Here is a 24,427-nt window from a genome sequence, read left to right as displayed (position 1 = left end):
AAAAAGGCGAGTGTCAAGATTTTACAAGCAGAGGCATTGGAAGCCGCGGGAGCACCTGTTTCTTTGCGGGACCGTTAAAGCCTCCAGATAAAGAAGGGTCGTCTCTCAACCCGGAAACGCTAATGGAGTTGTGAATCACGTGGTGCACACCCGCTAAAGGCCCACAATGAAGAAATTAAAACGCAGGCTTACTTATCCTCATATTTAATTTCGGGCTTGGTGAGGTTGGGACGCCTGCTTGAGGAGGGTCATTTTTCATCTTTCATATCTGCCTTCCCTCAGCGTGATCGCCGTATCCTCAGGAACGGCTACAGAAATCTTGGTTTTAGGGTTTTTTTTCCGTAACTGCGACTTCCGCCCATTTCCAAGATGGCGGCGGTGCGCCCTTCCTAACCCAGACGAAGTCTGGCGGCGTCTCACGTCGGGCTGGAAGAGGGCGGAGCAGCTAAGAAACAGCAAATGCAGGTGCTGCCGCGCAGGAGTTAGCTATGGACTGGAAAGAAGTCCTTCGCCGGCGGTTAGCGACGCCCAACACCGATCCAAACAGTGAGTTTGGGAGGAGCTGCCCGCTGGGATAGCCCAACCCTAAATTAGAGGTAGGGGGAGGGTGGAGAGGAGGAGCAAGTGGGAGCCCTCTTTTCCGCTAGGTAGACTCTCTCCGTACAAAGGAGGCGGAGAATGTGCTTTAAGGATTTGGAGTTCTAGCCCAAACTTCCCTGGAGAATGGCCTGCAAGAGCGAAAAACTGACTTCCATGATCTTTATCTAGACATGAGAAATAACAACTCGCTCTAACAACTTCGATCGCGCTGAGACCGGTGGTTCATTGACTTTACGTCTGTGTACTGACACGCTTTTCACTTCCCTCCTTATCCATTTGAGAATTCATAATCTGTTGTTTCCCTATTCTTTTCTGTTCTTTATACTTGGCATATTTACCTGCTTAAATGTTTCCTATTCTACACTTATATTTAGAGCAGCCAAAATTGTCTGGAGTAAAACAGGACTGTGGTAAGTTATCTCACTTTAATCCATGTCCACTAACCTAAAGTGGATGTCCTCGTCAAGTCTATAGTGTTTCCCCGTCCTGCCATAGTCTACATTCAACATCTGTCATCTTCGAAACCTCTTGTCTTGTCCTACTTACTCAATACCTTCAGACAAGGAACTCTTCTGTATTTTTATTTTCAAGAGAAAAAAACAAAATTTTAAAACACAATGACTAGAGGGTAACAATGGTTAATTCCTTTTGTACTGTTAGCTTTAAGATAGTTACTCAAACTACAAGATGTCTGCATTTAACTGATCAAACAATATTAGCAGAAACCTTTCTTTTCAATGAACTCAGAGAAATTAGTATATATTAACCATCATATATATGCTGTCTTTCAGCTTACATTAAGGAGACAATACTATTTACACATATGAGTCTGATTTCACTTATGAGTATGGTCTCTGGTTACATCCATTTACCTAATAAAAGTGTCAAGTTTATCCTTCTCTATGGTTGAGTAGTATTCCATTGTATAAAACTATCACATCTTTTTTATCCATTCTACAGTTGATGAGCATGTAGGTTGCTTCCAGGATCTAGCTATTACAGATTGTACTGCTATAAACATGGGTGCACATATATCATTGTGGTATGATGTTTTTAATTATTTTGAGAAGATACCCAGAAGGGGAATAGCAGGGTCAGATGGGACCTCCAGTCCTAGTTTTTTGAGGAATATCCATACCACTGAAAAAGTAGAAGCAAAAGAGAACCTCACCTGTTTTTATTTACCATTTCTATCATTTCCTCACTGTAAGTGCTATACATTCTGCTCACTGTTGAAAATGAACGATTGATATATTTACTTGAAAGTCCTCCATACCAGCACTAGATCATGTTCCTATTTATAAAAGGGGTGCTTCTGGGATCCAATCTTAGGTCCTTGCAGATCCATGGCCTTTGTGGATGTTCCACAACTGAGCTAACCCCTTTCCTCCAGTTCCACACTTTTATGATAGGCAACTTCTCTCCAGCCTTATCCTCTTCCTTATACATGATCAACTTTTTCTTCTCTCTGGACATTTCTTTCAGCATAGACAAATATGCTAGCATTTGCTGTCTTAAGAAAACAATCATTTGATCCTACAACCACCTGCACCCTCTGCTACATTCTCTGCAACCTTTACAGGAACACTTCTAGGATTGGGAGTGTAATGAGTGGCAGAGAAGTATTCTCAGCCGCCAATGGAGAGGAAGAAAAAAAAAAAAAGAATACTTTCTGGATATGGTAGCATACAACTATAATCCCGGTACTCAGGATGGTGAGGCAGGAGGATCACCATGAGTTCAGGGCCACCCTGAACTACATAGTAAGACCCTATCTCAAAAAACAAAAAAGGAATACTTGTCAAAGAAGTTACCTGTACTTGTACTTGTACATTCTACTCCCCATATGTCTTAAAGCACACTCCAATCTTTAATGTGTTATATGCCAAGTTCTGTTCAAGGCTATAGCAGTGAACCAAACACAAGAGCCCTATCCTTGCAGAACTTACACTTTAGTGTAGGGAGTGATTATTTAAGTAAATTATCTAGGTCAGCGATAGCAAACCTTTTGGAACTTTCAATGATACAAACAACCTGCTGTGGCAGGCATGCTATAGATTTGCCCACACATCTGGGTTGTATAGGTAATATCTTCTGTTGAAGACTGTTTTTCTTTCTTTCTTTCTTTTTGGTACCAGGAATTGAACTCACAACTTTGCATTTACCAGGCACGTGCTTGCACTGCTGAGCTAAATCACTGGCCTGATTCTTTTTTTTTTTTTTTGGTACCAGGAATCAAACTCACAAGCTCATACATGCCAGGCAGGCACTTGTGCTGCTGAGCTTTATTCCTGGCCCTTTTTTTCTTTTTGGTCCTAGTGATTGAACCCAGGAGTGTTCTAATATTGAACTTCATCCACAGCCTCAGCCCTTTTTATGTTTTGAGACAAGGTTTCTTATAAATTGCACAGGCTGGTTTTGTATTTAGATCCTCCTGCCTCTGCCTCCCAAGCAGCTGATCTCACAGGCATGCACCACCACACCTGGCTAGTACTGTTCTCTTCATCAGTATTCTAGGTCCTTTGTGCTAGATTCCTTTTGCCTACTCGAGGATGTAATCTCACTGTCATCCTCCTCTATCACTTTTTCTTAATTTTTTTTTTTTTTTTGTCTTTTTCCTTTTATCGGTACCGGGGATCGAACTCAGGACTGCCTGCTTGCAAGGCAGGTGCTTATGCCGCTGAGCTAAATCCCCAGCCCCCAAAGAGATGGATTTTGGTTTTCTTTTTTTTCTTTTTTCTTTTTTTTTTGTCTTTTTCGTTTTTATCGTTACCAGGGATCAAACTCACGACTGCCTGATTACAAGGCAGGCACTTATGCCGCTGAGCTAAATCCCCAGCCCACTTTTTCTTAATTATTATCCAAATATAAACATGGTATTTTCTCCCATCTTAAGCTTTCATAATTTAATTTCCTATCTCTAGCTGTTGCCTTATTTTGTTTTGTTTCCCTTATAGCCACATACTAAGTTAGAGTTGTTGGTTAAATCTATATTTGTCCCCAATTGTCAGTCCTCATTTTACTTGCAGAAATTTGCAGTTTAACAGAATGAAGTAGAAGGAAAGCCTTCAGTCAGGGGGACTAGTTATCCATGGAAGGAGGTTTGGCTGAATGAGACCGTTTGTGTCAACAGTAAGCAGTGATGATGAGACCAACTCTGTGAGGGCAAGGCTTAGGGCTGTTTTTCTCAACATTGACCCCATAGTGTCTATGAAGACATTGGGGAGGCTGTCCCAGTGGTTGGTAGTGCTTGGTGTTTCCAGAAAGTTAGTATCACTGTTCACTGCCTCAGCACAATTTTTTTAAATGATTATACAGAATAGTGATGTTTGTTTTGGGGACTTGGTACGTGCATGTCAAGGATCTTGATCATTTTTCAATCTCCTTATGTCTTGGTCACTTTTTTCTCATTGTTGAGACAAAATACTTGATGCCCAAAATGAAGAAAGGAAAGGTATATTTAATGTACAATTCTTGGAGGTTTCAGTCTGTACTTAGCTGGCTCTAAGACAGGGTGTCATGGCAGAGGGGCAACTGTTCATGGCAGCTGTGGCAGATATCAGAAGCAACCAGAACAAAAGGGAAAAAGGACACCTCCTTCCTGCCCTTATAGCCCATGCCGCTACCAGCCCGTGGGTGATAATAGCACTCACACCACCAACCCCAGTGCTGGACAACGAACCAATCACAAATGCTAGATTCAACGGCCTTCATGACTGCATGAAGCTTTGGGAGGATATCCAAACATAAACTATAACACCTTAGGTGCCCCCCAACCATTTCCTCCTACCTCTCCCTCACCTCCTTCTCCATATTCAAGAAGCTGCCTTCTAGCTTCCTATGATTTCTCCTTTATTTTTTTCATTTATTTATCTGTATTTTAAATTTCTTATATAATAGGAGTGATATTTAGCGTTCTGAGTCTGGCTTCTTCAATAGGGTGGTCTTGAATTCTGTCCAATTTTCTGCAAGTGACAGGATTTTTATCTTTCTTTATGACTGATAAGTATGTATGTATATATATATGTATGTATGTATGTATCTGTCACATTTTGTCATTCATTTGTTGATTAACATTTAGACTATTTCCTTTGTCTGATAGAGAATTAATATTTTGGGTTTTTGTTTTGTTTTATTTTGTCTTTTTGAGACCGGGTCTTAGTATGCAGTTCAGGCTGGCTTGGAATTCACTTTATAGCCCAGACTAGTTTCAAACTCACTGCCTTAGCCTCTCGAGTGCTAGGAATATGGATGTGTACCACCATGCCTGGCTACATATTTTTAATATATGTAAGAACTCAAAAAAATTAACTCCCCTAACACAGATAACCCAATTTTAAAAATGGGCAAATAAACTGAATAAATATTTCTCCAAAAAAGTAGTACAAACAACCAATAAATGCATGAAAATATGTTCAGCATATTTAACCATTAGGCAAATTAAAAATACACTGAAGCCAAGTGCAGTGCACATCTGTAATGCCAGTACTTTGGGAGACTGAAGCAGGAGGATCACAGTTCAAGCCCAGTCTGGCTGTCTAGCAAGTTAGTAAGACCCTGTCTCACAATTAAAAAATAAGAAAAGGGCAAGGGATAGGGCACAGGGAAAAGGCCCTGGCTTCAATCACTATTACCACAAAAAAACACTTAAAAAGCCCCAAAAACAAACTAACAGTTCCATCTCAACCCAGTCAGAATAGCTATCATCAAGAATACAAAAAATAGTGCTAGTGAGTATTCAGGAGAAAGAAGCCCTTTTACATGGTTGGTGGGAATGTAAACTAGTACACCACTATGCAAATCAATATGGAGAGTCCTCAAAAAGCTAAGAAGACAAATACTATTTGAACCAGTTACACCCATGCTGGACATACTTACAAAATAATTCAGACAATTTTGAAGGCCTTCTTGATATCTCAGCTATTTTAATTAGACTTTAGTATATATGGGATGAGATGTGTAAAAGCATTACTTGATTTTTTAAAAAGGTATTTCTGTCTTTATTTTGCTACTAGAAAAAAAAAGTGAACAAGAATTAAAAGATGAAGAAATGGATTTATTTACCAAATATTACTCAGAATGGAAAGGAGGTCGAAAAAACACAAATGAATTCTATAAGATGATTCCCAGGTTTTATTACAGGGTAAGTGGTATCTAAGCAGATGTCTTTCAGAATCTGTAAGTTAAAAATGAGACCAGAATTTTAATTTTTAAAATTAGGAGATTACACTTTAAATTTTGTATATTTCATTTTAGTTTATCTTAGTGCTATCATAAAATACTTGAACCTCCTGAAATTTTGAGTTTTGATGTAAATTAATACATGAAGACAAAGTTGCTACTTGCCCCTTCTTTAAACTATGAGCTTTTCTAATTTTCATTATAAATATTAGTAGTGAGTTATGTACAGCCCTTTGTTACGAGATGTAATGATTTTGCTCAGGACTAAACTGAAAAATAGATTGGAAATGGAAAATACAAGAGTTTCAATTATGTGTTTCCATCTGATAAGACTGTAAAGAACCCTTTAAAGGGCAGTACAGATAAAACAATAAGACCATAAGAGAGCTATTTACAGTAGAAAGTAAAGTTTACTGAAAGAATGAGATCTACCTTTTGTCATAGAAAATATAACCACTGGAGAAAAGTTAACTTTGAAATCTTAGCTGAATGTCTCCTGAACATGTTATTTTTTAAGTTCAATTAATCATAACATTAAAAATAGTAAACACTGTATGTAACAGCATTTTTAGAGATTGAACCCAGAGCCTTTACACTGAGTTACATCCTACCCTTTTTTGAGACAAGGTCTTATTAAATTGCCCAGACTGAGCTTGAACTTGCCATCTTCTAGTTCAGGCACCCACAGTGCCAGGATTACAGTTGTGCACCACCATGCCTGGCTGACTGTCAAATTACTTCTAATGTAATTTGGTATCATCTAAAATCACAAAGGAAATGAAGTGGATGAAAATATGGCTTTTTTAGAACAGAGACCTGGCATTGCTGTTCACTGACTTCTTTTATAAAACTTTTTGTTAAGTGAATGTTAAACAAAATTAAGATAAGAAACAAGTAAATTAAAGAAGTACTATATTGTTATTTCATGAGCCCGCATAATATTTTACATGATCCAGTAATGTAAAATTTTATGTGTATGGGGCCGGGGATTTAGCTCAGCAGCGTAAGTGCCTGCCTGGCAAGCATGAGGTCACGAAGTTCGATCCCCCGTACCAAAAAAATAATAATAATAATAAAATAAAATTTTACATGTAAAAATTTGCAATGTGTTTTTAGCTGCCAGCAGAAGATGAAGTCTTACTACAGAAATTAAGAGAGGAATCCAGAGCTGTGTTTCTACAAAGGAAAAGTAGAGAACTGTTAGATAATGAGGAGCTACAGGTAAGAGCAGGTTAGATGTTACTGTTTCTTAGTTGTACTACTTACTCACACAGGCTCTCTTGTGCCTGATAGTTAGGACCACACACTGGTACTGCAGAGGCTCTGTGGCCCGCCAGACTCAGCTGTGGAGCTCTCCTGGACCACTAAATGACGGTGGTATTAGGTTTGTTTTTTTTAAGTACTGGAGAGTCTAACGTGCATCCCACATTGAAAACTGCTGCTTCTCACTACTTGTGGCTTCCAATTAGGCATATTAGACAATGGATATAACATCTCTGTACTCTACTTCTCATGTGTGAAGCGAGGGATAAGTACGTTATATAGATAAGATTAAAGAGGAGTCCTCTATGTTTGAAAAGTTTCAAACTTAGTAGGCATTAAATAACTGTTACTCTCCTTGTTGTTAGTAATCAGAAGGAGTAGAGCAGGAGACTCATCCTCACATTGTTATCAGACTCATTTTAGTAGACATAATCTCTTTATGTTTTAAAATTTTTAACTTATTTTCATTTCTGTAATTTTTGTAAGAACTTATGGTTTTTGTTGGACAAACACCAGACTCCACCTATGATTGGAGAGGAAGCAATGATCAATTATGAAAATTTTCTGAAGGTTGGTGAAAAGGCTGGACCAAAGTGCAAGTAAGAATAGTACGATTAATAAAGCAGTATGTTATATTAAGCAATTTAAATGCCTCAAATGTTAATGAAAATTGAAGACATTAGTGTGATATTTAAGTAAATGTATTAATGAAATCTGATAAAATTACAGTCAAGATATAATTTTATTTATGAAGTTGTTAAAAGAAATTGATACTTTAAGGTTTAAGTCAGGCATATAATAAAAAAGAATGCAAAGATGCTATGACTTAAGTTTTTGAACAACTATTCTGGGGCTGGGGATTTAGCTCAGCAGCACAAGCACCTGTCGGGCAAGTTCGAGGTCATGAGTTTGATCCTGTACCAAAAAAACAAACAAACAAACTACTATTCTGTAGTTCTCTTAATTTTTCATTTTATTTTCAATTATATGAATTTGTGCTGTTTGATAATCCACTTTTACATTATATTGGCACATCATTGTCTTCTTTCTTTTTTTAGGCAATTTTTCACTGCAAAAGTCTTTGCTAAACTCCTTCATACAGATTCATATGGAAGAATTTCCATCATGCAGTTCTTTAACTATGTCATGCGAAAAGGTGATTCATTTTTATTATGCTTAAACTCCCGTCTAGGAATCAAGTAGACTTTTGGTCTGTGTTTTTAATAGTACTTCTGTGTGAAACCACTTTCATGTGGAAGTTTGAGTAAATGTCTTGTGTTTTGACTTAGATATATAATTGCTATGTTGTTATGGTTCTCTAAAGGAACTTACCAAGACTTATATTTTCTACCTTAAATTTGAGTTCATTATCATAAAACCAAATAACAGTCTCAAGTATCCAAAGATAAAGTACTTGCAGGCTAGAAAATACCAGAAGCTGGAAGATTGATTGATTATTTTAAAATATGGATGACTGAACCTGTAGCCCTGGCACCTTTTTTTTTTTTTTTTTTTTTTGATGGAGAGTAGGGTCTTTCTAAATTTCCCAAACTGGCCTTGAACTTGCAATCCTCTTACTTTAGCCTCCTGAAGGATTAAAATTATAGGCTTGTGCATCATGCCAGCTGAACTAAGAGTTCTAATATATGATGATTTGAAATTAAATTTAATGGTAATTTTATTTCATTAATACATTACAGTTTGAGTTGCTTAAAAGGATAGTTTCAAACTTAAAACTGTATCATTAGTTTCAAGGAGCTTGTTTGTAGAGATATAATTCCTCTAAGTACCATAATGATCGGTGAAACACTTCTGTGTACCATCTTTGACTGATACAATTGGCTGTAGTAATTAACCTCAGTATAGGTTTTTGGGTTACCAGATTGGTTTGTACCTCCACCTAGCTTTTTATGTCTTTAGAGGATAAATCTTTAAGAATTATATTTCATTTTCGTTTTCATTATCAGTTTGGCTTCATCAGACAAGAATAGGACTCAGTTTATATGATGTTGCTGGACAAGGATACCTTCGGGAATCTGTAAGTGTTAGTCTATTTTCAAGAACTGTTGTACACACCAAAATGTTAAAAGTAGTTATCCTAGGTGTTACGATTACAGGTGATTGTTTTGATCCCATTTTTTTGGATCTTCCTTTTCTTTCTTTCTTTCTTTCTTTCTTTCTTCATATTTGTAGTATTAGGGATTGAACCTAGGGGTACTCTGTCACTGAGTTTAAACTCCAAATCCATTTTTATTTTGAGATAGTCTTGCTCAGGCTGACCTTAAACTTGTGTTCCTCCTGCCTCATCCCTTAGTAGCTGGGATTACAAGCATGTGCTACTGTGCTCAACTTTATTTCACTTTTACAAATGTGTTACTAAAAAAATGTATATTGACTATATGAATTTCTTCGGATTTTCCTAAAAAGCTCTTTTAAAGGGGAAAATGGAAAGAATATAGTGTCTTAACAGGCTTAAAAATCACTGAAGAGGCAGCACATTCAGGACCACACTACTCAGGAGCTATTCCCATTCCCCATTCCTAGTCCCCCATATATTTGCCTAATCAGAAAAAAAAAAAAAAAAAAAAAGCCAGGCATGGTGGTGTACACCTGTAATTCCAGCACGTAGAAGGTGGAAGCTGGAGGATTGCTGTGAGTTCAAAGGCAGCCGGACTGTATAATGAAACCCTATCTCAAAAAGAAAAAAAAAAAAATCCTTGAAGAAACAGTGAAAATCTTTATTTTTAATGATAGAAGTCCTGACCAGCAGGACTGGTGGCTGTAAAGAAAGTTAGAAATAGATTGATTCACTTCATACTTTGTATACCTCCCCCCCGCAAAGCTGCTAGATTAGATGTTGGTTAGAGGTAAGAAATAGTGAAAGAATGGTAGAAGTCAGATATGAATCTTAACCAGAATAGAGGAAAACTGCAGTAAAAACCAGAACTGAGTCTGGGAAGAGAGTCCTATTTGATTTTTCTTTTTTTTAAAGACAAGATCTAGCTATGTAGTCTTGGCTAGCTTTGAACTTGCCATTCTTCTCACCCTCTCAAGTGCTGAGAGTACCACCATGCATATCTGAGAGTCAGTCCCATTTGGACAAATTTGAGATGCCTGTTGTTCTATAAACTTAAATTACAGAGTGTCTCAGATCAATGAAAATATTTAAAATGATTAAATATAAAATAAAATTATTGAATTTTATTTGTTTATTTTAATTGTTTAAAAAATAAATATAGAAGACCATGAGAGACTTCTAAATGTATAAACTTGCAATAGAGAAAGCCTTTCTGACACAACTCAGAAGTCTAAAGACCAGTTAATAAACTCAGCTACATTTTGTTTTTTTGAGATAGGGTCTTGCTATGTAGCTGACCTCAAACTTGAGGTGATCCTCCTGCTTCAGCATAACTAGCTAAATTTAGCTAAATTTAAAAAAATATGTAGGGCAAGAACCACTATAAACAAAGTTTTAAAAAAGCAAACTGGGAAAGATACCCAAAGTTCAATCATGAAGCCAATTTTTATATTTATATAAAGCTCCTAGATATTAAGAAAAAAAATGGCCATTGACCAGTAGAAAACTGGGCAAAGAATATAGTGGGCAGAAAGTACAATACAGAGATTTTTTTTTTAATACACTGGATGTTGAACTTGGGGCCTCGCCCTTGCCAGGCAGGCACTGGGCCACTGAGCTACATCCCAGGCCCTAGATCTTTTTTAATCAAGAAAAAAATTTTAACTTCACATAAGAGAAATCCCGGATAAATCTACAATACAATTTGTCATTTCTCAGATAAACAGATCAAAAGGTTTGATACCACTTTTAATGAGACCTTTCATGTTTCAGTAATTGTTTCATAGCAACTCTCTGCCTAAGTTCCATTTATTAATCAGTAATAAAAAATGTAATGAAAGTATTCATTAAGGTATTAAGGTTATTATCCTGTCCTTAAAAAACACATAAAAATTGAAAGAAATAATATTTTTACTTTTTTTTTTTTCAAGATCTCCCTATGTAGTCTATGCTGGCCTCAAAGTAACAATCCTCCTGTCTCTTTCCTAGTGCTGGGATTATAGACATACATCATTGTCTTAGTTACTTTTCTCCTCACTGAGACAAAATGTGAGATACTCAAAGTTAAAGCAAGAAAGTTTGTAGTGATTTCATTTCATGATTGGCTGGTTCCAAGGCAGAAAGCATGGCAGAGGGGCATCACAGAGGAGAAATAGTCCATGGTGGACAGGCAGGAGACAAAGCAGCAGCAGAAACAGCAGCATGCAGCAAGGCAGAAGCCTCTTCCTTTTATCCATTCCAGGATACCTGCCTTTTTAGGTGGTATCACCTACATCCAGGATGGGCCTTCCTATCATTCACACCCAAAACTATGCTTAACCAATCAGCGGACTAATTTAGTAATCATGTACTCTTTTTTTTTTTTCCAATGGTATAAGATAGTCATTTATACTCCAAAAATTACAAATAGTGAAATATGAAGGAAAGGGACCAAAGCAAGTCCAAAAGTCCAGGGAAGACATTAAGTCCTGTAGTTCCATGTACAACATCTGAGGCAAATCTATTGCAAATTGTGAACATCATAGGGCTGAACATGGTCAGGTACAGTAATCATGTACTGTTAATTCTAGCATCGCTCAATTTAAACATAGCATCATACAACTTAATTCCAGCACCACACTCTAGGACCAGCCACCTCTGAAAGCCCTACCTATGAGTGCGTAAGGCTTTGGGGTGACATCTAGACACAAGCCATAAAAACCACTATGCCTACCTTGTTTCATTCTTAAATAATAGTTACTAATGGGAGGTGTGTATGATGGGACACTGCATAAGTGCTTAACCCTAGGAATTAGATATGACACAGTAGTCCAACTTTGCTATTCACTGACTTTTGGGTGATACTTGCTTAACACAGGATCCATCAAAAACTTAGCTTTACACTATGCACAGTCTCCTCCCTCTGTAACCTAGCACTCTGGGAAGTTGAGGCAGGAGGATTGCAAGTTCAAGCCCAGGTTGGGCAATTTAGTGACTTAGCAGGGACCTGTCTCAAAATAAAAGGGCAGGGATGTAGTTTAGCATGAAAGTCTTGAAGTCCCAGGACTAAAAGTGAAATACATAAATAAAAGATAAACAATTTAAGCATCCATCAGTAGAAGCCTAGTTGAATAAATTATGGTACATCCATCTAGTAAAGTAACAGTTATTTAAAACTGTAGCATTTGATAGTGTTAAATTACTAGAAAGTATATTGTTTTATTTTGGTGTTTTGGTACCGGGAATCAAACTCAGGACCTCGTGCTTGTGAGGAAGTTGCTTGTGCCACTGAGCTGTATCTTCAGCTAAAGTATCTTGTTAAATGACAAGAAGTTTTCATGGTACGCTGCTTCATCCTGTATAAAAACAGGGAGAGAAATATACATAGATATGTATTGGCTTGTTTTTGGGAAGCCAAATGTATTGTCAGATGTCTTTGGGAAGCCGTGTCAGAAATTACTAATATACAAGCTGGGTGAGGTGGTGTGCACCTGTACTCCCAGCTACTGGGGAAGCTTAGGGAGGCGGTTCCCTTGTAACTGGAGTTCAAGGCCAGCCTGGGAAACATAGAAAGACCCCATCACTTAAAATGTCAATAAAGTAGGTTACCACTGATGAAAGAAAACAGATGAAACTTTTTAATGAGTATCTTTTTGTTCCTTTTGAATTTAGAACTATGTAGAATATATTACTTATGTTAAAATATGTACAAATTTAAATAGTAAATTAGAAACAAAATTTAATACAGTTTCACCACTGACATAGCCATAGATTTTACTTTATCGCTATAATATTAATCTGAATTTTTAGAACTGAAATTATGTAAGAGTATCTAATGAAGAAGCAAGATCAGACTTTTAACACTTCAAATTTTTGTTTTGTTTCCAGGATTTAGAAAACTACATATTGGAACTTATCCCTACTTTGCCACAATTAGATGGGCTGGAAAAATCATTTTACTCCTTTTATGTTTGTACAGCAGTTAGGAAGTTCTTCTTCTTTTTGGACCCTCTAAGAACAGGTAAAAGAAAATCTTACATAACTTAGATGTTATGCAGTATTATTACATCTAAACCTTAGTAGCTAGAAAAGTCTTAAAATATTTATTTTTCTATTATGTCATTGCTATTAATAATTAGCAAATCTCAAAGGAGTAGAAAAATTAAAAAAAAGCAGGGATTAGGTTTAAGTGTATATTAAGATATTTCATGATTTACTTGCATGGACTGTATCTATGTGACTGTGGGAGTATCACTGAACTTCTTCTAGTCTTATTTAATTCTCTTTCTTTCCTTGAAAATCCAGCAGTAAGACTATCACAGCATATGGTAGATGATGATGATGAATTAATTAATTAATTATTGGTTTTTTTGAAACAGGGATTCAATAGCCCAGTCTGACCTTGAATTTACAGTAATCCTCCCACCTCAACCTCCTTAGTGCTGGGATTACAGGCATGCACCACTACACTTGGCTAATCTTTTTAAAGCTTCCTCATCTGTAATCACATACACACTTTTTTCCCTTTCAAATTTTATAAAATAACAGCTGTTTTGACTGCTTATTATGGATAAGGCACTGTGCTAAGAATTTTACAGATTCTTTATTTTCTGACAGCTCACTAAAGAAGCTATATTATCACATTTTACATGTAACACAGCTGAGACTTAGCTAGATAACATTGTAGAAGCAACAGTCAGATTCCCATTTGTCTGCTCTAACATTTCTGTTACCTACTCTAGAACCTGCCAAAGAAAAATAGAGAATAGTCCCTTTGGATTTTTTTACTAGCATGTTTTATCTCTAGTCACAAAATAACTCTCAACTTGTATAGGTCTCTAGTAGTGTGATTTTAGAAAATATTTGCCATTTAGGTATATATAGTTAAGGACATAAAAAGTAAATATACTTTTACAAGTAGAGATCTAATTAAGTGTCCTCTACCCCTTTTTTTTCTTTTTTCCTTTCTTTCTTTCTTGATGTTTAAGACTAAACCAACGTCTTTCACACTGAGCTATGTTCCTAGCCACTTTTTTGAAAGATGGTCTTGCCGAGTTGCCCAGGGTGGGTTAAAACATGTGATCCCCCTGCTGTAGCTTAAATGTTGACTTTTTTTTTTTTTTTTTTTTGGTCTTTTTTCTTTTTATCGGTACCAGGGATCAAACTCACGACTGCCTGCTTGCAAGGCAGGTGCTTATGCCGCTGAGCTAAATCCCCAGCCCCAAATGTTGATTTTTTTTATAGCAATATGTAAAAAGGACTTTGGGATATGAAAGCTAAAAGGTTTAAAATATTAGCTGTGTGACTGATCTTGTAAAATAACACCTTTAAAGGTTAAGTTGTTCTTGTTCTTAAAAATAAATTAAGTAATTGTGTTTACTTTTTTAAAGGAAAGATAAAAATTCAAGATATTTTAGCATGCAGTTTCCTGGATGATTTATTGGAGGTAACTGTCTTTAAACTACTTAATTTTATCACATGATAGTTGCTGTCTTCTAATTATGTCTGTGTTCCTTTAGCTAAGGGATGAGGAATTGTCCAAGGAGAGTCAAGAGACAAATTGGTTTTCTGCTCCTTCTGCCCTAAGAGTTTATGGTATGTTAACATGATACTGTTAGAATTGAATTATCCATTCCTTAGGTAATGGGTGTTTAGAAGAGTTTTTTTGGTGGTGGTTTGTATTGGGTGGGAGGTATTGAGGATTAAATCCAAGGGCTTCACACTGAGCTACGTCTCCTGTTTTTTGTTGTTGTTGTTGTTGTTGTTGTTGTTGTTGGTTGGTTGGTTTGAATTGAGATAGCTACTATCTCAGGAGACTCAAACTTGTGATCATCTTGCCTCAGCTTCCTAAAATGCTGGGATGACAACTATGCACCACCATCTCCAGGTCAGATGCTAATTTTACACTTGCGTCCTTTGCCTTAAGACCAAAGTATTCTTGGGCTGGTGATGTAGCTCAGTGAAGGCCTTGAGTTTAATCTCCAGCACCACCAAAAGAATTCTATGACATAAAGATCTAGTATTCTATATTACTTAAATTTACTTATTTTACTACTAACATTTGAACTTTTAGTTACTAAATTTTCAGTAGAACAAATGTACTTTGATATTTTTTTTTGACACAAGAACATCATTTATGAACATTTATGAACTTGTGGTCTTGCTTTGTGATAAAATGCTGTTATTGGGATGACAGAAGGAGACATTCCAGGGATTGGTTTGCTATTGAGTTTCATTAAACTGCTACATTTATTCTGTTGGTGGCTTTGTAAATCATTTTGGGATCCATGATCTCTACTTTGAAATACATAGCATTTCAGTGCTTTTTTGTGGCATCTCCCTTCTACCTAGATGTTCCAAAAAGGTTACAAACTGAAAACAAAAATGTAAATTAAATAGCCGAAAGGCCATGGTCTTCAAGATGCATTTCCTAGCTTAATGACTGTTCTGGTCAAGATTTCAACAATAGCTGTTATTACAAATAAAACCACTTCAAAATACTAAAGAATAAAGAGTTCTTTGTTAATGTCTATAATCTTTTTATCAATTTAAAATGTTTCATTCCATCCTAACTGTCTTTCACTCTTTCTTTCCAAGGCCAGTATTTGAATCTGGATAAAGATCACAATGGCATGCTCAGTAAAGAAGAACTCTCCCGCTATGGGACAGCAACCATGACCAGCGTCTTCTTAGATCGTGTTTTCCAGGAGTGTCTCACTTACGATGGAGAAATGGTATTTAACTCTGCTGAAAAGTTTTAAAATTTAGGCTCCTGTTGTTTCCACATACCCTTTTTTGGATGTAATTGAGCATTATTATCAGTGTGCCACAGTATGTTAAAAAATATGAACCAGTCAAATCACTTTTAATTTGGAGCTTTTGGGTTGATGATAAATTCACTTTAAAACACTGCTCTTATAGGTTAGAGCAAATAGAAAATTTTAATGTTTGTATCACTGTTAGTATACCTAATGTATAGGATGTGAACTAGTAAGAAGAAAAATCTGAAAAATTAGTAAATTCTGTTGGGCATATGATAAAATTCCAAGGTAGGAAATAGTATAACACTGAATGACTTAAACTTGAGAACCAGGTTGAATGACTGTCTATATTAGCTACAACTAGGACTTGCAGTTCTCCACTTACCTTTCAGAATAGTTGGGAATCTGATAAGATAATTTTAAAAACAGTTTCTAAATTATATAGTTGGGTGTGTGCAAGCAGGTATTTTATTAAACTTTTTTTTTTTGGTCTTTTTGAGACAGGGTCTTGCTATGCAGTTCATGCTGGCCTCGAACTCAGAGGCATCCTCTTGCCTCAGCCTCCCAAGTGCTAGGATTATAGGTGTGTGCCACCACACTCAGCTTAAACATTCCCTTTGTATTCTCAAAATGTTTAAAAATTTTAAATAAGGTTTTGAAATTGCATTCTTGTTGTTCAAAAGACATAGTAGCCAGGCATGGTGGCACATACCTGTAACCCCAGCACTTGGAAAGCTGAGGCAGGAGAATTGCTGTGAGTTCAATGCCAGTGTGGGCTATACAGTGAGACCATTAAAAAAACCAAAATCACTCAATCATGTCATGGCAATGACATCATAAATTTTCCAAAAGCAATTATACTTAAATAGTTATATAGTCAGACAAGACTAGGCTTTATGTTTTATCATTTAGCTTCAATAGCAGTGTGCTAAATAAATAACATCATTGTTGACAAAAGGCTCAGAAACTCGACTTTCGTGACTCCCACAGCTGTTAAACTTTAGACAATGAGGAGCTTGTAGTATCCTGATGGCTTCTGGTGAATAAAAAATTCAGAGGCAACAGCTATGAGTGGAGCTGGGCCATGAGGAAGCTGTGCTTAACTCTTGATGATGCAGTTCATGCAGGGAGGCATTCTTAATCTTTACCTGCAAATTCATTTTGCTAAAATTTCAAATTTTTCTAAGTGAGAATCTCATTTCATGTTAGCTTTTTTTGTTTTGAGAACAGAATTTTCTTATTTGACAATCATCTGATTTTTTAAAAGAAACTTAAAAATAATGCAGAAAAGTTCCAGGAGATTCCAAGCAGATTCTCAAGTCCCTTAGGTAGATTAAAAACATCATACTACAGTGGCACATGTGCACCCATGTTTATAGCAGCACAGTTTATAATAGCCCGATCCTGGAAACAACCTTTATGCCCATCAACTGAGGGATGGATAAAAAAGATGTGTTATTTTTATACAATTGAGTACTACAATTGAGCTATGAATAGTACTGATATGAAAGAATGATAAACTGGACACTTGTATAGGTAAATGGATGCACCTGGAGAACATACTCATTAGTGAAATAAATAAGACACACAGGTGTAAACATCGTATTGTTTCATTAGTGTGACAAGCTGAAAGAAGACACATGTATGTATGTATATGAATATATAAAATAGTCAAGATAGTCATACTGCTGATTTCTCTGAGTTCACTGAAGAGCAAGATTTGTTCTGGTATTGTTCAGACAATTGAAGGCAGATGTCTTGTGCACTGGGTGACTGATTTGGGAATAACAATGCACAATGTATATACCATTGTTACCAATGTAATGGTATGTAATTAAAACTTTGTGGGGGTTTTTTTCATTTTCTTCTTTTTTTTGTTTTTGTCTATGAATAAAATGGATTTGAAAAATATTCCCTTAGGTAGAACAGTACCCTCTCTGCATGTAACCTGCACACTTCCTTCTGGCCTACTTTACATTAAGTCATCTCTAGATTTTCCGTAACACTTAATATAAGACCATGCAAGTGCGTGGGTTACACTGTGTTGGTGAAGGAGTAATGACTAAGACAGCCTGTCCATGTTCAGTACAGATGCAGTTTTTCTCCATATGTCTTTTCTTTTCTCAAAAACATACATCCTTTAAGGATGATTAAGGAGACATTAAAATAAACTATAAAAAGGCAAATGCAAGGGTTAATGAGATCTCTTGGTGTCAGGTGTTAGTAAAAAGTGCTATATAGATCTGAGCCTTCTTGGAAGATCACAGAAGGAAACAATTTTTTGTTGTTGTTTTAATTGTTTTCTGCACCCCACTGTCCCCGCAGGACCGTTATATTTCTTAGGAACCTGCCAATGTAAGTTTGGAGTACAGCTCAGTGACAAAGCACCTGCTTAGTATGGATAGGGCCAGGGTTCCATCCCCAGCACCAATAACAAAATGAGCCTGGCATGGTGGTACACGCCTGTATTATCCCAGCATTTGGGAGGCCGAGGCAGGAGGACCACCTGGAGTTAAAGGCTCCTCATATATTTTCAGTCCACAGTTGAATGATGTGGAACCCACAGATATGGAGGACTGTTCATTCCAGATAAAAAGATGCTTTTTCAAAAGAACCATACTGAAATGAAAATACAGATTTAAAGGTATTAATTATTAATTTAGTCACTGTCTGCTGAAGTATAGTGAAGAAAATGATTATTCAACAAAGCAAATCTCTTAAGAAGCTATATCCTCAAAATTCTCCTATGCAGATTCACTCCTAATTAGAATTCCTGCACTGGGCAAGATAATACGCACCTATAATCCCAGCACTTGAGAGGCTCAGGCAGGATGGCCAAGTTCAAAGCCAACCTGGGCTACACAGCAAGTTCAAGCCTAGCCTGAAATAGATAGCAAGACCTGGTTTCAAATAAGAAAAAAACAAAACAAAACCCTCCTAAAAGCCAACACTAAATATATAGATGGATTTCTTATTTCATAGTAAGAAAAAAAAAATTTGCCATCCTGGATTGCAAAATCACATTTAAATCATCAGGTACTCACTTGAAAAGTTAATTTCAGTTAACGCCTTTATTGAACACTTTCTCTTCTGTAGGACTATAAGACCTACTTGGATTTCGTTCTTGCACTAGAAAATAGGAAGGAACCTGCAGCTTTGCAGTACATCTTCAAACTGCTTGATATTGAGAACAAAGGATATCTGAATGTCTTTTCCCTTAATTATTTCTTTAGGGTAAGTCTGATTTGTATTTTTAAGATATGTAACACATTTGGGGGGATAGTTTTTTGGGAAATTACCTTTCTGAATAATTCCCTCCCAGGAGACTTTTATAGATTTTAGTTGCTACTTTTTTTTTTTTTTTGGTTGCCATGTTGCTAAAAAGATTTTTTAAAACTGGCTGCAGCTGTGTGAAACGTGGACAGAGATATTGCTGATGCATTTCTTTTGTGCCATGGTGGGTATCAGAGAATAATGGGGAGCTCTGACCTGGAATCTGATGGGATCTCATAAGCATTCAGCTCCAACAAATGCAAAACTACAAAATTCTGCCTTTGTCACGTGATTCCTTAATTTAAACGTTAACTTTTCTACTTGATGGAATAATTTTGTAGAATAGTGTTCTGTCACCATAATTTACACAGCTAGTTTTTAGAGAACCATGTGATTTATATATGGTAAAAATCAGCAGTAGGAGGGTTTTGGTTTTTGAGACAGGTTCTCGCCATATGGTCTGCATTGGCCTGAGTCCTTTTCCTCAGCCACCCAAGTACTGAAGTTATAGGCATGCACTTAGTGTGAACAGCTCAGATATTTTAAGCCAATGAAAATGGCATTTTCACACCTTTCTCAAAAGGATTTCCCCTGAAACTTTTTGTTTTTATTTAAAAAGTTTTGGGTACTCTTGATCGAGTATAGTAGCATTGCCTGTCCTGTTCAGCACCAAGGAGGCTGAGACAGGAGAATTCCAAGTTTAGGGGCTGGGGATTTAGCTCAGCGGCATAAGCACTTGCCTTGCAAGCAGGTGGTCATGATTCGATCCCTGGTACCAATTTAAAAAAAAAAAAAAAAAAAGACCAAGTTCAAGGCTACCGTGTACTACATAATAAGATGTTTCGGTACTCTTTAAAAAACTGGTCTCTGAATTCATCCTAATGAATTTTATAGAGTCTATTTCATAAATACATGTTATATTTTCTAGAATTTCCATTATAATCTTTTAAGCAGTAATGACTGCAAATATTAAAGATTAATTCTAGGATAAGAATATAATTAAAAGTTGAATACAGAGATGGAAGCGTAGCTCAGTGGTAGAGAGCTTGTTTAGCATGTACAAGGCCTTGGGTTCTATTCCCAATAGCAAAAAAAGTTAAAAATTCACTGTTATAAATTACATCAATGGCTAATGTGAGAGGATAAGACCAACCATCACAGAGATGCCCCCACTTTGGGCAAACCTACTAAATGAAAATTTAGTCTTAGAAAAGCAAATCTTTTAGAACTTAAACACTCAACTTCTTATCAAGATTTCTTTAGAGTATCTTCTTCCTTAGAATGTTAAATTTTGTGTAAAAAATAGTTTAAAAATATTTCATGAATGACTTTTTTTAACCAAAGTATATTTAGCTTTTTTTATCAAAAGTTTTTTTACCCTAACTTTATGGGCTAAGGTAAAAAGTTTATGGTGCTGAGCTCTGTAATCCTGAGCTACCTGTAGAGCTACCTGTAGAGCTGCTGTAGAGTCAGTACCCCAGCATTAGAACTGGCCCAGAAGGTGACCCTACAATGTACCTCAGGTCTGTCCACTACTGTGTTAGAAGGTACCCAGCAATTCTGCCTCCTTTAGGATTCCCTGGGGATACAGGGCTATCTGTGGCACCTCACAGATTGGGTATTTGGAGCATATTTAGTTGACTATCAGGAGTTTTAAGCTTCACATTTCTCAGGAAATGTGACTCTCATCTAAAGTATTTTAGTCCAACTGAGTAACAGTAGTTTCTTTTGGTCTCTTGTTGTTGAAGTTCATAAAAAAAGAGTTTGAGAGAAGTCCATATTTTTCTAAGTAGAAGGTGTAAGGTGGGCAGGGAGGTGGTAGATAGGGGATCTTTTAGAGAATGGAGAAGGTATGAACAATATTCATAGAAAGTAGAGGAGCAGGCCGTAGAATAATTGCTAGTTTAGAGAATATTCCTGGATAGTAGCAACAATCTGTGACCTCATTTTCTTAAAGTTTTCTATAGCTGAAGGGCAGGTACACAGAGATCAGTAGTCACACTATGCCACTGTATGATTTTGCTGCCTGGATGCAGAACAAGGCCAAAGAAGTTAAGATAGCAGGAGAGATCGCGATGATGAGGCTCGTGGTCTAACAGGAAAGAAATGGAACTAGAAGGGGGCTATGGGACAGGAGTGGGGATACTGTCAGTATCACTTTTTATTTAACAATCTAATTCCACTATACACAGGCAATACAGGAATTAATGAAAATCCATGGCCAAGATCCTGTTTCATTTCAAGATGTTAAGGTGACCTTTCCTTTAATTTATATATAATAACCACACACTATTACCACAATAATGCTAGATAATCTCTTGTATTACATGAAATTTTACACGAAAGCAACATACAAAGTTTACAGTACTATTCCCAGTCAGGGATTTACTGTTACTTCTTCTGAACTGCTATTTAATGAGACACATTTGAACTTATGATTAATTTATATAGCTTATAATTTTAACATTGTCAGTCTTATGGAAGCATTCATTTTAAATGAAAGCTAAGAGAATCAGGTTAGCTTGCATTCTTTGATGGTCTATTCCACTGAAAACTTGAGTTTTTAACTTGGAAACTACTTAGGTTCAAGAACTTTTTTAGTATGGTACCTCAAAGAACCTGTTTGCTTCAATATCAACAGTCCTACAATTGAAAACCACCACTATTTATGCTGCTACTTAGCATTTTTGGTAATCAGCCTCAGTAGTTTGTTTTGTTTTTTACCAGTACCAGGGATTAAACTCACGACCATGTGCTTGCAAGGCAGGCGCTTATACCGCTGAGCTAAATCACCAGCCCATCAGCCTCAGTAATTATGAAAATGTCCAGTACATACAGAATTTGTTTGGTTCAAGTTGAGTATAATAACCTATCAGTTTGGGCTGGGGATTTAGCTCAGTGGCATAAGCACCTGCCTTGCAAGCAGGCGGTCGTGAGTTCGATCCCTGGTACCAGCAAAAAAAAAAAAAAAAAAATATCCTATCAGTTTAAAAGAAAGTTATTTTAGTTTAATATAAATGAAGATCTGAAACTTTGCACTGGGCAATTCAGTCAGTAATTGTAAACTACAACCAGTCTAGAAAGAGCAAACATACAAGATTAAAAATTTCTGCATCTTATGTATCCTGAATTATTTTAATGTTTTAAAAATGTGTTTTGCCTTTGTAAATGCTGCTGACCATTCTTGAGTACTTTTACTACAAAAAAAATGAGAAGTGAGTTAATTCCTTGGAAATATTTCTTCATACACTTTATACTGCAGAAGAGTTGACAGGCACATTCCTGTCATCCCAGCACTGTGGGAAGCTGGCAAGCAGAGCCAGGGGTGCAGCTCAGTGAGAAGCCCGGGCTTCAGTCACCAGGACCCAGCAAGACAGACTCGTGAATTTCACATTTTTTTAATAGTACCATCACCTCCTTGGTCTAGAATAAAAAGTTGATTTCATACTGGAAATATTTCATCACTATCTCTGAAATATTTAAATTTTTACTTTACCTAAGCCAAGTTTCAGCTTAAAAATTAAACTCAAGGGCAAGGATGTAGCTCAGGAGTAGTGTTTGCCTAGCGCATGAGGCTCCTGGGTTTGATGTCAAAACTGGGGCAAAAGAATTAAATAAAAATGTTGTTCTGCCATCAATTAAAAAAACAACAGGAAAATATAAAGAGTTAATATACACTTAGAGAACACTGCGTTAGATAGTTCAACCACTAATTAGTAATGTTCCTTGGATTAAATTCTGAGCCCCCATTTGCTTCATCTGTAAAGTAAGGCATAGTCAGGAAATCTCCCAGTAAAACACTGGTTGTAAGTAGAGAAAAGGAGATTTTAGATCACTGTAATAGAAATTAAGTGAATCAGAATTATTATTTTTTTCTCTCTTGTAGGATGAAATCTTTGACATGGTTAAACCAAAGGATCCTTTGAAAATTTCTCTTCAGGATTTAATCAACAGTAATCAAGGAGACACAGTCACTACCATTCTAATTGATCTGAATGGTTTCTGGACTTATGAGAACAGAGAAGCCCTTGTAGCAAATGACAATGAGAACTCTGCTGACCTTGATGATACATGATCTCTAAAAGACTAGACTGTCTTCATTAAGATGCTTGAATGCTGTAATGAAACCTCTGAAGCACAATCCTTAGAAATGGTCTAAATAAAACACTTCATATGCCTATAGAACACAGAAAATACTGTGATTATTGCAATTTTGGTTGCAATAGTTTGGGAGCAGTAAAACCAAGCTTTGTTTTTGGTGGGGGTAAGTTCTGTTTCTTTTTGCTAAATATGACAAATGTGGTTTGCTGAAGGTAGAAAGGGTTCAGTTTTAATCTGTATAATCTTTACAGATAAAGGAAGTTTTCATGGCATATTTTTGACAGCCATTCAGTTAATTCCTAGTATGAAAATGTTTTCTAACTTTACCAACCAGTGTCAGGATTATATTTATAAAATTAAATGTCCATGTGTTGAGGATTTTTGTTAGAGAATTTTTAAATTCAGGGTAAAGGCTCTTAATTTTTTTTTTTTTTTTTTTTTTTTTTTTTTTGGGTGCCAGGGATCGAACTCACGACCTTGTGTTTGCCAAGCAGGGGGTTAGGCCGCTTAGCTACACCCCAGTCCCAAAGGCTCTTAAATTATACTAACTGTTGTGCTCAGTTTGAGATGAGAAGAAAGCAGTGTCATGAACTGATTCAGAGGGAATAATTCTTCAAAGGTTTGGAAAGTAGGAAAGGGTTAAAACAGGCTCAAAATAACACAAACCATTTAATGCGTTTAGAAATTTTATAGCTTGCATAAACAAATATAAAATTTAAGGCACAATGAATAACTATGTAAACATTTCAAAGTGTCTACTATGGGACAAGTGCTGAAAATTCAAAAAATATATAACCTTTATAAGTCACTGTTTTCTACACTCAGAAGATTTTCTAAGTAAACTCTTAGTAGTACCTCTAGTTAATACTAAATAGCTCAGTTAAAGGTGCCATCTCAAAGTTAAAAACAAACTGGAGCCAGGAGTGGTGGTGCTTGCCTCTAATCCCAGCACTTGGGAGGCTGAGGCAGGAGGAACACTATGAGTTCAAGGCCAGACTGGGCTACAAAGTGAGTTTAAGCCAGCCTGATCTCCATAGCAAAACCCTGTCTCAAAAAAAAGGAACAAAACAAAACAAAATTGGAAGAAGTTGAGCTAGCATGCTTTAGAGCTGTTAATAAAGTACAATTTATGGTGACATTATCTCAAGATTGTTAAGCATTAAGTTATAATTTATACCTATGAATAAAGAGA

At 36.4% G+C, this 24,427-nt stretch overlaps 2 protein-coding genes across 6 annotated transcripts in view; one reads left to right on the top strand and one right to left on the bottom strand.

The window, feature by feature from the left end:
• Prorp (protein only RNase P catalytic subunit) overlaps positions 1-367 on the bottom strand; it is a 135,871-nt gene extending 135,504 nt beyond the window's left edge. Inside the window, exon 1 of the mRNA XM_063224420.1 lies at positions 193-367. The gene's annotated coding sequence lies outside the window, so the exon portion shown is untranslated. The remainder of the gene's footprint in view (positions 1-192) is intronic.
• Ppp2r3c (protein phosphatase 2 regulatory subunit B''gamma) lies at positions 361-23,328 on the top strand. 5 transcript variants are annotated; one of them, XM_013154654.3, is made up of 14 exons: positions 383-546; positions 975-1,010; positions 5,616-5,743; positions 6,898-7,002; positions 7,531-7,643; positions 8,103-8,200; positions 9,012-9,082; positions 12,989-13,121; positions 14,491-14,546; positions 14,620-14,695; positions 15,698-15,834; positions 18,958-19,095; positions 21,327-21,386; positions 23,021-23,328. In XM_013154654.3, the coding sequence occupies exons 1-14, from the start codon at positions 489-491 to the stop codon at positions 23,207-23,209; spliced, it is 1,398 nt and encodes a 465-aa protein (XP_013010108.1). In that variant the 5' UTR covers positions 383-488; the 3' UTR covers positions 23,210-23,328. The 5 variants fall into 5 exon arrangements, with proteins under 5 accessions (XP_003471917.1, XP_013010108.1, XP_063080766.1 ...); XM_003471869.5 differs by lacking the exon at positions 975-1,010 and having other exon boundaries at positions 361-546; XM_063224696.1 differs by lacking the exon at positions 21,327-21,386.
• The last annotated feature ends 1,099 nt before the right edge of the window (positions 23,329-24,427 follow it).

Source organism: Cavia porcellus, unplaced genomic scaffold, assembly GCF_034190915.1.
Source record: "Cavia porcellus strain 051 isolate PalLab524CR breed Dunkin Hartley unplaced genomic scaffold, mCavPor4.1 scaffold_1, whole genome shotgun sequence".
Taxonomy (NCBI): domain Eukaryota; kingdom Metazoa; phylum Chordata; class Mammalia; order Rodentia; family Caviidae; genus Cavia; species Cavia porcellus.
Note: the sequence above shows the minus strand (reverse complement) of the source record. Positions and strands in the feature narration are given on the sequence as shown.